The following is a 13,454-nucleotide window of genomic DNA, read 5'->3' on the forward strand; positions in this document are numbered from 1 at the left end:
GTGCAATATAAGCAAATCATGAGTAGAAGCAGGAGAAGGGGTAAACTGAGGCACAGAAAGAGTAAAATGGCTTGCACACCATTCTCCAGGTGTAGCCAGGTTTGTTCCAGTTTTGAGAGTCCTGCTGTAATCGTCTTCCCCTCCCCCCAACCACCGCAAGAAAAAAACAAATCTAACACATAGAGTGGCTTTTACCCCTCAGGACTCTCAGGTGTTTTCATGAGAACAGAGGGGTTGTCATGACCTTCAGGTATCACAGAGAGAAACTGAGTCACATTTTGGTACAGTGATTTGCTCCGAGTCACAGCAGGTTTGATCCAGAGCTCAAAGCCCTTTGATCAACTGAAAGTGTATAAAAACGTTTCTGTTTAGGCAGGCGGTCAATCGCCTCACTGCCAGAATGAAACAAAATGATGGGGGCTGATGTGTGGGCTGGGGTGTATATCTCAGGTCGTTCTTAGGGATCGTTCCCGCAGGTCAGTACCTTCTGCTTCAAATCCAGACAGTTTACGGGTGGGACCTTCCTGTATCGTACACTGGACCCGTTATTTGATTCTGGACAGAGTGCACAAACTCAAACAGTTTGACTCGATGGCATGCAGAACGCACCTGAATGAAGATGTTGAAATGTTGCGATGAAGCATTTTTACAAATGCCCCACAGTCTTCGACCCTCTCCTGATAAAAGCCAATGATTTTCTTCCTGCAGTTGCACTACAGATCAGACCTGATGGGCATGAAGGGGACAGGATGGCTGGCGCTGAGTTCCCCACAGATAGAGAGTGCAAAGAAAGCCGGAGAGCTCATCAGCGAGGTACCATTAATCTGACTCTACCACAGACGCAACCTGGCGTTTATTTCCTCCTGACGAGGGAAACTGCAGATGGACTGGAGATCCCAAGAGGGCCCCATGGCCACTGGACTCCTGATATTTCTCTGGGGCCATTTGCAGCCAAAACCCGAGACAGAACAAGATTTCCCTCCCAGTGAATTCACTTGCTGGGGAGTTAAAGGCATGTTCCAGTCGGGCAGTGAAAGAGGGGTGATGCATTAGAAGATTCTCAAGAGAGGCGTTAATGTACAATTGTGATCTAAGCTGGCCCATTATTTTGGGGGAGGCAGGGAGAGGGTTTGCCACCCATCTCCTGAGTTTACTCACAGAGTCCAGTGTCAGGGGGTCGTCTGACTTCAGAGGCTGTTAAAAGTTGCACAGAGATGGTTACGTTCCCTGAACTCCCCGCCATATTGATGACCTAGAGATTCTTGCCCTGGGAGCTCGCTGAGGGTGCCACTGCTTTCTTCAGTTCCTTAATAACAGAACCTACTTTTATAGGGTCTGAGCAGGGCCACCTTGTTGCTGGGTCCCTCCCTTTATTGCGATGAGCTATGGCATTTTGCAGCCTCTCTTTCCAAGAATGTAAATACCCGGAAGATGTTCCTTATCGCAGAGGCAGCTTGGATCTCTTCCGTATGCTGGTGAGGTGCCCACCGAGAAGAGAGGCGTGTTTTCCAGTCACATCATTGGCGCCTTTGGTACTGAGTGGATCGGGTGAAGCTGCACTCAGAAGAGTGCATGTGGTGTTTGATTGTTTCATGAGAATCTCGGTCCTTCTCTTATAGACCAAATACCGTAAAAAACCAGACACTATCAAATTCACCACGGTGGTTGACTCTCCAGACCTAGTTCATGCCAAGAACAGCTACATGCATTGCAATGAGGTGGGTGTTTTCTCTTCACTCATCCCAGGCCCAGGAGTGGGTAGTGCTGTGCAGTGGTCAGTGCTTAAGCTGTGAGGGCAAACCTTTTGTCCCTTCCCCGGGCGATCTTGGGTCCGTTTTCTAATGTCTTCTAACTCCAGTTCCCTTATTTGAAAGGAGGGTAATAATAGCAACGATTTCATAAGATTGAGTGAATTAAATGAGGGTTAAATAAATAAAAGTACGTGAAGCTTTTAGCAAGTATCGGAACAAGCAAGTCCTCAATAAATGTCTCTAGTTTGACTCATAATCATAACAATAATACTACTAAGTATTATTGATGATCCCTTACCAAACACTAGGTCAGATACATCTGAATTGTTGATAAATGTTAATGGAATTAAAAGCTTAACATAAGCCAATTAGAAAAAAGAAAAGAAAAACCGGCTATATCAAAGCTTCTTTCTGCTTTTACCCTCTACATGATTTAGCCCCATTTCCTCTCTCCTGTATTAATTTCGAAGACTAGGAAGTTACATATATATTTTTTTCTCTGAAATTGTCCAGGGATTGGATTTTGCACACTGACGAAGCTGCCCCGTGCTCACAGAGTCCAAATGTTGTACTGACCAGTTCACATCTGCAAAACCCAAATTGAATTTGGGAAAGGGTTGAAATATTAAATATTATATTTCCTCTCTAAAACAGGATGAGACTCAACCCCTTCCTAAAATTGTTTGCAATTCTTAGATTGCTGCCCTAAAGATAGCAACTAAGATAAAGCTTGAGTTTTAAAATTGTGTCTTCTTGGGACACAGGGTGGACTGTGAAAACGTCACACTTCTGAACAGATATTAAGGCATTTAAGACTTTTCAGCTGTTGTGTCTTTTTATTATTACTATTAGTGTTAAGTAGCAGAGGTATGGAGGCATCTTGTCACTAGTAAAAAGCTTGAGCAATGCCCAGTTGCAAAGGTTCTCTGAAATATCCACCCGCTTATGCTGTTTGTGAAACACACAGGCACAGCCAGCCAGGGTGATGGTTTGTGACCCTTTTGGAGCAAATCTTGATGAATATTTTAAGCAGGGTTTATTTAAAACCAACCCCGGGGGCTTCCCTGGTGGCGCAGTGGTTGAGAATCTGCCTGCCAATGCAGGGGACACGGGTTCGAGCCCTGGTCTGGGAGGATCCCACATGCCGCGGAGCGACTAGGCCTGTGAGCCACAATTACTGAGCCTGCGCGTCTGGAGCCTGTGCTCCGCAACAAGAGAGGCCGCGAGGCCGCCATAGTGAGAGGCCCGCGCACGGCGATGAAGAGTGGCCCCCGCTCGCCACAGCTAGAGAAAGCCCTCGCACAGAAACGAAGACCCAACACAGCCAAAAATAAATTAATTAATTAATAAACTCCTACCCCCAACATCTTCTTTAAAAAAAAAAAAAACCAACCCCGCCACCGCCTGACCCTGGCCACATGGGCCCCTCCCTTCCTGGGTGGCTTCTGGAGGGATGCTCTCCATGGGCTTCTGTGCCCTGGGGCGAGGGTATGGGGTCCCTTGAGTGGGAGGGGCAGGAACGGGAATCGGCCCCTTCTTCACCTTGGCTGCAGCAAGTGCGGTTTCCCATTTACTGTGAGCCTTCTTCCCCGCAGCGCCTGTACAGGTCAGGGGATGCCGAATCCCGGCACAGATACACCCTGGTCCCCGACCACCCCGATTTCACCAGAGCCCGCCTCAACGCGCTGCATCTGAGCGACGTAAGTGAACCAGAGGTTCATGCGGTGTGTGCCTGTTTCTGTAAATGATCTGTGCCCAAACGGGATTTTATTTGTTAAAAAAAAAAAAGAAGGTCCTAGGAAGGGAGGCTGGGAGTGGAAAGAACCGTGGATTGAGAGTGGGACAAGTGACATGTGTGACTTTGAGCCACTTTCCTCGCTGGGCCTCAGTTTCCCAGCTGTAAAATGGGGCTGGAGCTGTGCTAGCCAATGTCTGTGGTCCTTCTAGCTCTCAAATCCTAATGCTGGGCCTGGCTCCAGAGACCTCGGTCAGGTGCTGGGTTACGGCCAGAGGAGTGTTGCCGGTGCCCTGGCCCCGCGGGTGTAGACACCTGCTCTGTTTGTTCTTTGGACACCTCTCCTTAGCCCTTCAGAGCAGTGTAAGTTTGGAGACAAAGTGACGCTTTCTCTGCTTTCTGCAGTTTAGAAAGATGCTGCAATTGTAGTCCATCTGGTCCGAACACAATCCGCTCCTTTGTGTGTGAGGCTGTGGACCCCAACACGTCCGTTTCCCTTGGATGTGTGCCCTTTGCATGCATCACGGAGATGCTGTTTCCTAAACCCAGGCTTGTTGGCAGGGGTTGGAGGCCCCTGGTTGTAATAGAATAGGCGGCCGCTCTACCAGCAAAGCTGTGATCCTGGGATAACAGGTATCGAGGCGGCAGAATCAAAAGAGGCTGTCAGATCAGAATAACACAGGCTGAGTGTGTCGGCCTGGGGCAGCGCGGGGCCTCCCAGAGTCTGGCCATTCTTCCCGCCCTGGCCCGGCCATTGTGTCCTGGGGCTCCGTGAAGATCAACAGGGGGCTGGCGAGAGGCGCCTTCTAGTTAGCGTGTGTATTAGTTTGTTGCGTTTGTAAAGCCCTGTGGGATCCCACACAGTGAATGTGATGGTGCTTTGTAAATATGAGTTATTATGACCATTTGATGCTTTTGAGGGCTGTGCGAGGGATAATTTTAGAACAGCAGCTCTGGTGGGCTGACCTCCATCTGGGGAAGCGGGACCTCCCCCTCAGCGGAGCTTGGACAAAACATCCATCTCATTAATGCTGCAAGGATGTGGGAAGGCAAGGCCCCCATTAGAGGAACTATTGGAGGCCCATTGCCCTGGAAACTGGGATAAAACTACCAGTCCATTTGGGGCCCAGCTTAAGGAGGACAGCCACCCCAGGCCGGTGGCAGAAGCCTCTCTCCTCCCACGAGGGATGCCAGTCTGCCGAGTTCCGGAGCTGAAATTAGCCGCCAGGGCACGCGGGTATGGAGAACTCATGGACCTCTTTTGAAAGAGCACTTCTTCGGGGGCGTGTAGGATACGCACAATTGGATCAAGTGCTCTGTGAGGATGATGTGGAGGGAAGGTGACCTTCCTGGGCAAAGAAAGCCACTGAGATGTGTAAGGCAGCCGAAATAACTAAAGAATCAAATGACTCTAATGTGTGAGGATGAGGGCAAAGCTGTGCCCACTGTGATAAAGAAGAGGAGCGCCCAGGGTTCCAAATCAAAGAGCCTGCGAAGTCTAAAGGCTCCCAGTGGCAAGGCGAGAACCTCAACAGAATAAAAAAAACCCGGGGAGGAAGTGATGACAATCAAGCAACTAGTGTATAGGGAGACGGGAGGCGGGGGTCCAGCACCTCGGGGAGCACCCCGATTTGGGCCTCAGTTACAGAGCCTCAGAGGCTGGGATGCACTGAACACCGGAGCGGGGTGACCTCGGAGTTTGAGGCTGTGGATGGACCGGTGTCATTCCCTAGCCCAGATCTGGCACGGGGGCGCTCATTAGGAAGGCACCGCAGCAGACCCCTTTCCAGGGAACGATAAGGGCTTTGGCTCTATTTGCTAGTCTAACATTTGCGGGACCATCAGAACGGGAAGCGTAACGCTGGAGGGGCTGGTTGGTCTGTCATTGTCTGAATGCCCCTCCCCTTCCTCATACCTCTCGGTCCAGCCAGGCTAAACTCAGTGGTGACCCAGGAAATCTAATCCTTTGGGCCCTGATTGTGATCTGTCCGTAAGGTGATGACCCCAGCGATGATTGGTTGAGCAAAATAGGCGTCTGGCTCCTGGTTTGTGGTGTTGGGGCCGGAGGCGGCGATGAAGGTGGAGGTGGCGAACAGCGGCAGGGAAGAACGATGAGCCCCACCGCGCTTGGCTCAAGCTTTCCGTGGTCCCCTCTAGCTCCAGGCCCGGTTGTGGGGTGGCGTGAGGGCACTTGGCTTTTTTCTGCCACTTTTCCTGGGCTTAATCCCCCGAATCCCCTGTAGAACAGAGCCTCAGCCTTGACCTCTATTTCCAAGGGCCCCCTCGCCTGCCCTGGCTCTGGGAATGAGCGAGAGACCGACACGCTCTGGGGCTGTCACTTTGTCATCTGTTGGTGATGTGCCTCGCCTGCTGTCTCCCTTCTCTGTGGCGGAATAAAGAACAGCCTTCCGCTGGGATCTCCAGATGACTCCTTTCATGGAGCCATTCCCTTATCTTGAAAAAAAAAAAAATTAGCTACATGAAGGCACGGGAGATTTTGATGCCTCCATCGGTGATGTGGGCCTACCTGAGGACTGAGAGGATGTGATTACAGACTCCCCGAGGGTGTGTGAGAACAACTTGAAAAGGGAAAAAATGAAAGAGGAAGATGTGAAATACGGGGGTCAGGAACTCGGGCAGGTTCCTGACGATCAATTTAATTCAGGGGAAGGCTCTACCTCGGTGCAGGCACCAGGGGTGCGTGTGGGATACAGCATGCTTCATAGGGGTGCTGTGACGTGGCATCAGAGGTAGCCCAGGGACCCCCAGGAAGTCAGTGGAGCCAGTGAACACGTGGGTGCCAGGACCCAAGGAACAGAACCTTCGGCGTGTGGGAAGAAACGGGGTTCTTGAACTTTTGAGTTTTGGCATCTAGAGGCTGCAAACCTGAAACGCTGAAAGTAAAAGCAAAGACAGAAGGAAGGGGGTCAGGGGCACCTGGTACCAGTGGGACATAGCAAATGAGCCAGACCCACAGACCCCAAGACCCACCAGAGCAGGGCCTGAAGCTCAGGCTGGGGGCTGAGAGCCGAAGCCCTTTGTGGCCGGAGCTGGGGAAGTCCTCAGGATGGATGTGGGACCATGGGCTCTGCCGTTCTGGGCACCAGCAAGACAGAGGGTGCGTGTTTAGGAGCCGCTCCCACTGAGAACCAGCAGCATTCCAGACATGGAGCTACTCACTCCCCGCTCACTCATTTCTTTGTTTCCCCAACTAGAAAGTCTACAGAAACTCTTGGGAACAGACCCGGGATGGTGGCTATGACTTCAGGCTGGACGCCATCCCGTTCCAGACCGCCCGGGCATCCAGGGAGATTGCCAGTGACGTAAGACCTCAGATTCTCTCCCTCCTCTCTCTCTCTCTCTCACTGATAGGTTTTGCTCTGGTTTTCCCAGATCTGTTGAAAGGCAAACCACCGGGAACCAAAACTGAACAAATATTTCAAATGAAAGAAAAAAGTTGGCCTTATTTTTTAGCATCTTAGCCAGAAATTTGGAATTGGGGAGGGTTGTATTCCCACTCCCTCTGTTTTAAGAGAGGCACTCTTGGGCTTCCCTGGTGGCGCAGTGGTTGAGAGTCTGCCTGCCGATGCAGGGGACACGGGTTCGTGCCCCGGTCCGGGAAGATCCCACATGCCGCGGAGCGGTTGGGCCCGTGAGCCATGGCCGCTGAGCCTGCGCGTCCGGAGCCTGTACTCCGCAACGGGAGAGGCCACGACAGTGAGAGGCCCGCGTACCGCCAAAAAAAAAAAAAAAGAGAGAGGCACTCTTAAAGGTTGACGCATGTGGACAGTACCTAGAAGTCAATTAACGTATGATTGATTTGTTGACCTTCCATTGAGGGACTATTTTTTTTTAGCTGAAGTGCACTGTGATGGGATAGAAAGAGATTGGGTTTCCCCCCTAGATTGGCTTGAGTTCAAATCCTGGCTCAGTCACTTAGGAATTGGCTCTCTGGTCTTGGGCAAGTTGCTTAAATTCTCTGAACTCAAATATCTCCATCTATGAAATAGACATCTAATACTGGTCTCCTAGGATTGATGTAGGGATGAAACCAAAGGATTCATAGTGTCATGCACAGAACATGACAAAACACGGCCGCTTCCCTTACTGAATAGGAAGATGTCATTAACTAGATACGTCATCATTCACGAGTGGCTTGTTACTGGTCCAAAGTGAGATAAGTATAGAAATCAAGAGCAAGCATTCAGAAACGTTCTTAGCAATTGGACGTCATGACCTCCAGGCCTGTGACTGGTGGACTTCTCTGGTTGAGCAGAGTAGAGGCCAGTTTTTACGTGTTGTCGAATGTACCTGGTACCGCTACATACGGATCCCAGGCAGGAGGACCGCATATTGGACTTTGACAGATTGGAAGTTTTAAAAATCGAAACAAAATGAATCCTGTCCTTCACTATAGATGGTTTGAGGAGCATTGGACTGGGTCCCTGCAAGCTGGAAAGAATCAAAGGATGAGCGGCTACTGAGACAGTGGACACATTTTTCTTGCTGTTGGAGTATTAACCATTACAGCAGCAATGATATCATCAGCCAGCACTCGGTGGGCATCTGAGCCTGCGCCAGACGTGAAGCTCAGCCCCCACTGAATCCTCTCAGTGTCCCGTGGGGTGGAGGTTCATTCTCCCATTTTATCAGGTGGGGAAACCAAGAAACCAGAGAGGCTCAGTAACTGACCCAAGGCCACACAGCTAGTAGGCAACAGAGGGAGATCCAGACCCCAGGTCTACTTGAATCCAAAGCTGTGCCCTTAACCCACGGTTGAACCTCCTGCTGAGATCCTGAGGACTGGTCCTAGAAGGGAGGTGGGCACCCATGACCCCCCTCTGCATCTCTGACCTGCACTCCCGGTACGGAGAGGCCTTCCTGCGGGACCGGGGCCTGCAGACTGGGTACTGCAGCATCCACGACGACCCGAGGATGAAGCGTTTCCTCAGCGTCAGCAAACTCCAGAGTGACAATGAGTACAGGAAGGACTTCGCTAAGAGTCGGTCCCAGTTCCACGGCCGCCCAGACCAGCCTGGCTTCCTCCAAGCCACGAGGAGCCAGCAGCTGGCCAGCAGCGTGTGCCACAGGCAGCCCCTGCCCTAGCCCTCCTGCGACCCAGAGCAGCCGGCCTGAAGCCTGCCGAGAAGGCCCACCAGCTGCAGAGCGATGTGGGCTGCCCTCGCTCCCTGGCCGAGGCCCGGCCTCTGGGGCCTCTTCATAAGAGATGGCCAGAATCCCACATCCCACGTTACCTTCAGGGAGGACCTGGGCTGAGATAGAACCCGGGAGACCTAACTCAATAGTGCCAGAAGAAATGACAGGAATCGCAACGTACTGAGTCCTTCCTGTGGGCCAGGCTCTGTGCCGAATGCTTTCTGAGCGCCGTGCCACATAGCTCTCACAACCAGCCCATCACTGCCCCAGTTTACAGATGGGGAACCTGAGGCTTAGAGAGGTGAAGTAACAAACTCAAGATCACGTGGCACGTAAGTGGCGGGCCTGGGATCTGAGCCCCATTTGGTCTGATGTGAGAGCACAGCTCTGGATTGCTGTGCCGTCTTTCCAAGGGATCTTCGTAGTCGCCTGGACCGTGACCTTTCTCTGGGAGGCAACTGAAACCCAAAACAGGGAAAGGACTTCCGTAAGGCCACAGAGCAAGTCAACATGGGAGCTCGGCCTTGAGCCAGGTCTCTGACCCTCCACCCCCGTTACAGCCCCATCACTTGAATGGAAAGATGCAGAGGACAGCGTTATGCTGGCCCAGCTCCCAGCACACAGGGTCCTCGATGCCAGGGAGCTCCTGCTTAAGCTGCATTGCCTCCCTTGACGGGGCTTCGCGGACAGCATATTCTCCAGGGCAGGCTTCTTAAGCCTCCCCCCAAACCCTGCTGACCTATTCCTCTTGCCTCCCTCCTTCCCCCAAGGTTAAGTACAAATCAGACTTGAACCTGACCAGAGGTATTGGCTGGACACCTCCTGGCTCCTACAAAGTGGAAATGGCTCGGCGGGCTGCAGAGCTGGCCAACGCGAGGGGCCTGGGTCTCCGGGGAGCTTACGTGAGTAGCGGGCTGGCTTGCAAGGCCACGGGGGAAAGGCAAACTCATTGTTTCTTTTCAAACTTTATTTTTGGCCAAAGGTCAGCCGGCTCTAAAGACGTGTGAAATGCAGCTCAGGCAAGGCGCCTAATTTCATGGGTCTGAGGTGACCAGGAGGATGACACCCGGGTTAAACTTCCTGCAGGGTTTTCTCTGAAGTCACAGCCATTAGTTCTTCGGAGACGAAACGTGCCAGGGCTACATCAGTAGCAGCCGCAGCAGCCCAGGCTGTGCTGACTGTTTGCTCGTTACATTCACGGAAGGGGTCAGGGACTTGCTGGCTACAACAGTCTGGGTTTTGAACCCTACTTTGTTCGGAAGAAAGATGCCACGTCTAAATGAGAGATTGGCTTTACTTCTCTCTCTTTCTTGCCTTGAGGATCCTTCTTCTTGGGGAGGACGGAGGAGGGAGAAAGGAAGGGGAGGGCCAGCATTTTAGACAGCTTGTCCTATGGGAGCAGGACAGAAGGTTCGTCTTAACTCAGGGAGGTGTGTTTGATTTCTGCAGGGGGGGCAGGAGGCTGTAGAGACCGGAGATGATCAGAGGGGGGATGTGAACCCAGATGCCACCGAGATTCTTCACGTCAAAAGGAGGAAGGCCCTGCCGTTGTGAGTGGGCGGCGTCCGCCTGGGATTCTTGGGAGAGAAGCTGGAGAGGAAGTTTGCACGCCAGGGACATACATGGCTTCAGTTGGGGCCAACTGTGAAAACAGCACCCCAGCCCATGCTCCGATCCTCCTTTATTAAAATAACAACTCTCTGAAAGTGGGTGGAGAATGTTGTGTTTTGGTCCTCTGTCGGATACCTAGAAGTGGGTGGCCCTGTTGCGTGCCTTGAGTGTCTGGGATGAGGAATAAAGATGTAAAGGTGACCCCCGCTGACGCTAAGCCGTCTGAAATCTCACATTTGCCAATGTCCGAGGTGAAGGCAGTCGATGAACACTGATTTTCTAGAAGCTACAATTGTTGGAAGGGAAGCAAACATCATATACTTCAGGTTGATTCTCTCATTTCTGGGTTTCCCAGGAAGGAGCCTGAGGAGGTGGCAGCCATGCTGGTCCAGGGCATCCCAGGCTGGGCAGCAGTGGTCTCTGCTTAGAGCCTGCACGCTCGGAGGCGTCAGGGGCTGTCCACGGCTGCCCGTGAGGCCTCGCCTTGGCTGGGTGTCAAGGAGGATGGGCTGTGAGCTTTGGAAGACACCTCAAAAGCTAGCCTCGCTTTCCATGGTGGCTTTGATCCAAGTCAGGAATTTGGTCACTTGGGTGTAGACTCCTGGCTTCTTCCCACACTCCAGGCCCCAGCTCACGATCCCATAGACGTAGTAGGTACCGTCCTTCTCACAGGTCAGAGGGCCTCCAGAGTCACCCTATGGGAAAAAGACGCAGGAGTCAGCTTTGTGAATAGGAATACATTCAGAGGCAGCCCCACCCTCCGTGAGGGGATGCTGGGGCGGGGGCGGGGGATGCCGGGGGGAAGGGGGGAGACTGCTGGCCGGCCCTGGGGAAGGTAGCAACAAGGCTCTTCCAACGCCTCATGTGACGCAGTGCTCTGAAGGGAGAGAAACAAATACTGACCTACGTCCTGAGTCAGTGAGGGCTTCCTGAGTCAGAGAAGCCATGGGGCCGGGGCCCAGTGCCAGGCCCAGCCCTACTTCCTGACCCGCCATGACTCTTAGTGATACAGGTACTACAAGGGGCCCTCAGGCGGAGGCTGAGAGGTGCCCTGTTTGGATAGAGCCCTTCCAGGGGCCACAAGGGCACACACACGGCAAGGAGGATGGGGCTCAGAGGCAGCGTGACCTTGATGTTTAACACGGTCCATGGAGTTAGATCTGCTGGGCTCCAAACCAGGCTTACTGCCTGCTGGCCAACGGGGCCTCGGTTTCTCACACTGTGAACCGTGGATAGTAACAGAACCCCTGCCCCACCCTGAGGGTCTTGTGAGGACTAATGTTTGTAAAACACGTAGAACAGTGCCTGGTTCATATTAACCCCCCAGTTTAGGTGGAGGGGATGATGATGGTCTCTCTCTCTCTCTCTCTCTCTCTCTCTCTCTCTCTCTCACACACACACACACACACACACACACACACACACACACACACACACACACACACTGCTGCTTGCGCACCACGACTGGTAGGATTTTTAATGAATTGTCTCTTTCAATCTTAGCCACCATCTGCTGATTTTATGCATACACTCTTTCCGTTTTATAGGTTAGTCACTTAAGGTTGGAGAATTATTTCAGTGCAGTGGGTTGAATGTTTATGTCCCCCTGCCCCCAAATTCATATGCTGAAGCCTAATCCTCACTGGGATGTTATTAGGAGGTGGGGCTTTGGGGAAGTGATTAGGTCATGAGGGTGGAGGCTACATGCATGGTATTAGTGCCCTTATAGAGGAGACCCTAGAGAACTAGCTTTCTCTCTCCACCATGTGAGGACACAATGAGAAGTTGGCAGTCTGCAACCTGGAAGAGGGTCCTCACCAGAACCCGCCCATGCCGGCACCTGATTTCAGACTTCCAGCCTCCAGGACTGTGAGAAATAAATGTCTGATGTTTAAGCCAGCCACCAAGCCTAAGGTAATTTGTCATAGAGGCCTGAGCTGACTAAGCCATTCAGTGATTGATAAAGGTCACAAAGTAAAGGACAGAAGCAGGTTTCAAACCCATGACCATCTGCTTTTAAAGCCTACAAGGGAAGCCCTTGAAATACCTAGGGAATTGAACAATCTGTTTTCTTATTCGTCTTCTAGGGACCTAGGGAAAATCAATGCCATCTGCCCACACACCTCCTTTGATTAGGTGGATATCTGTGGCTCCTTGGGAAGGGGCAGAGGGTCACAGTACAGCCACAAACCCTGGGGAGAGTGACCGTGATTTCCCATCCCCAAAGGGGCTCAAGGCTGGGAGATCATTGTTGGGTCCCTTTGTAGGGAGGAGCTCAGATTTGAATGTGCCCATGCTGGTCCCCCAAAGTCCTCTATGGGGGCTGGTGTCAGGCAGGTTCTAAATTGGCTCTGGCCACAGAGAAGCCACTCAGCCAATTAGTTTATTAGGGTTAAGTCACCCTCCCCCTTCGCACACACACACACACGTTTAAACCCTAACGGTTAGTCAATATTACTGCGAATTCTCTGGCGTCTCATCTCTCTCCTTCGAAGCACTGGGCTTTGGGACTGTCCCCTGCTTATTGGGATTTGCAGACAAGCTGCACAGTCCTGAGGCCATTTAAACACAGTGCAGCAAATTCCTGCTCTGCCACTTGCCACCCAGGTGCTATAGGCCAAGATGGTTTCTCTAAGCATCTGTACAACGGTGATAATGACATCCCCTTCACCAGATGGTTGTGAGAATTAAGTTGGACAATGTGGGCAAAGTGACAGCTGTGGTTATGCTGAGTCGTCCTGGTTTGATGTGGACTCAGATTTGCCAGAGGACAGACGTGTCCCCTCTAGCTTAATGGCAAGTGGGTCTCTGAACCCACCTCCCAGCCCAGGGTTCTAAGGGCCCTCTGTGCCCGGTGTAAGGTCCTGTCAGCCCCTCCTTCTTCAAGTACCATTTGGAGTCTCTGACCTGGCAGGAGTCTTGCCCAGGCTTCTGGAGGTTTCCTGCACAAATCATACTGTCATCGATCATGTGGTCATACAGTTGGCGGGAGTTGCACACAGTGTTGCTGATGAGCTTGACCTTGGCGTCCAGGAGCTGGTGGGACCCGTCTCCTAAGGGGCAGAGAAAGGAGGTTGCCACTGTAGAGACCAGGCTGGAACCTGCCCCACCAGAAGCCAGCGGCAGTCAGAAGAGGGCCACGAGACCTGAGCTTGGCAGGAAGGGTTTTTACAGGAGATGGGCAGAGCAGCCTCATCTTT

At 52.1% G+C, this 13,454-nt stretch overlaps 2 protein-coding genes across 9 annotated transcripts in view; one reads left to right on the top strand and one right to left on the bottom strand.

Annotated features, from left to right (window-relative positions):
- Positions 1–10,366, top strand: part of NRAP (nebulin related anchoring protein) — a 75,096-nt gene extending 64,730 nt beyond the window's left edge. For 7 of the 8 annotated variants that reach the window (XM_079900617.1, XM_079900618.1, XM_079900619.1 and 4 more), the window contains 6 exons: positions 709–813; positions 1,620–1,718; positions 3,347–3,451; positions 6,702–6,809; positions 9,414–9,545; positions 10,093–10,366. In XM_079900617.1, coding sequence (XP_079756743.1) covers positions 709–813; positions 1,620–1,718; positions 3,347–3,451; positions 6,702–6,809; positions 9,414–9,545; positions 10,093–10,197 — 654 coding nt within the window. In that variant the 3' untranslated portion in view covers positions 10,198–10,366. The remainder of the gene's footprint in view (positions 1–708; positions 814–1,619; positions 1,719–3,346; positions 3,452–6,701; positions 6,810–9,413; positions 9,546–10,092) is intronic. The other variant, XM_079900622.1, reaches the window with a different exon arrangement.
- A 418-nt stretch (positions 10,367–10,784) lies between these two features.
- HABP2 (hyaluronan binding protein 2) overlaps positions 10,785–13,454 on the bottom strand; it is a gene marked incomplete at both ends in the record, with an annotated part of 35,925 nt that continues 33,255 nt past the window's right edge. Inside the window, 2 exons of the mRNA XM_079900121.1 lie at positions 10,785–10,949; positions 13,162–13,307. Coding sequence (XP_079756247.1) covers positions 10,785–10,949; positions 13,162–13,307 — 311 coding nt within the window. The remainder of the gene's footprint in view (positions 10,950–13,161; positions 13,308–13,454) is intronic.

The sequence above is a fragment of the Stenella coeruleoalba genome (assembly GCF_951394435.1).
Source record: "Stenella coeruleoalba genome assembly, chromosome: 16".
Classification (NCBI taxonomy): Eukaryota; Metazoa; Chordata; class Mammalia; order Artiodactyla; family Delphinidae; genus Stenella; species Stenella coeruleoalba.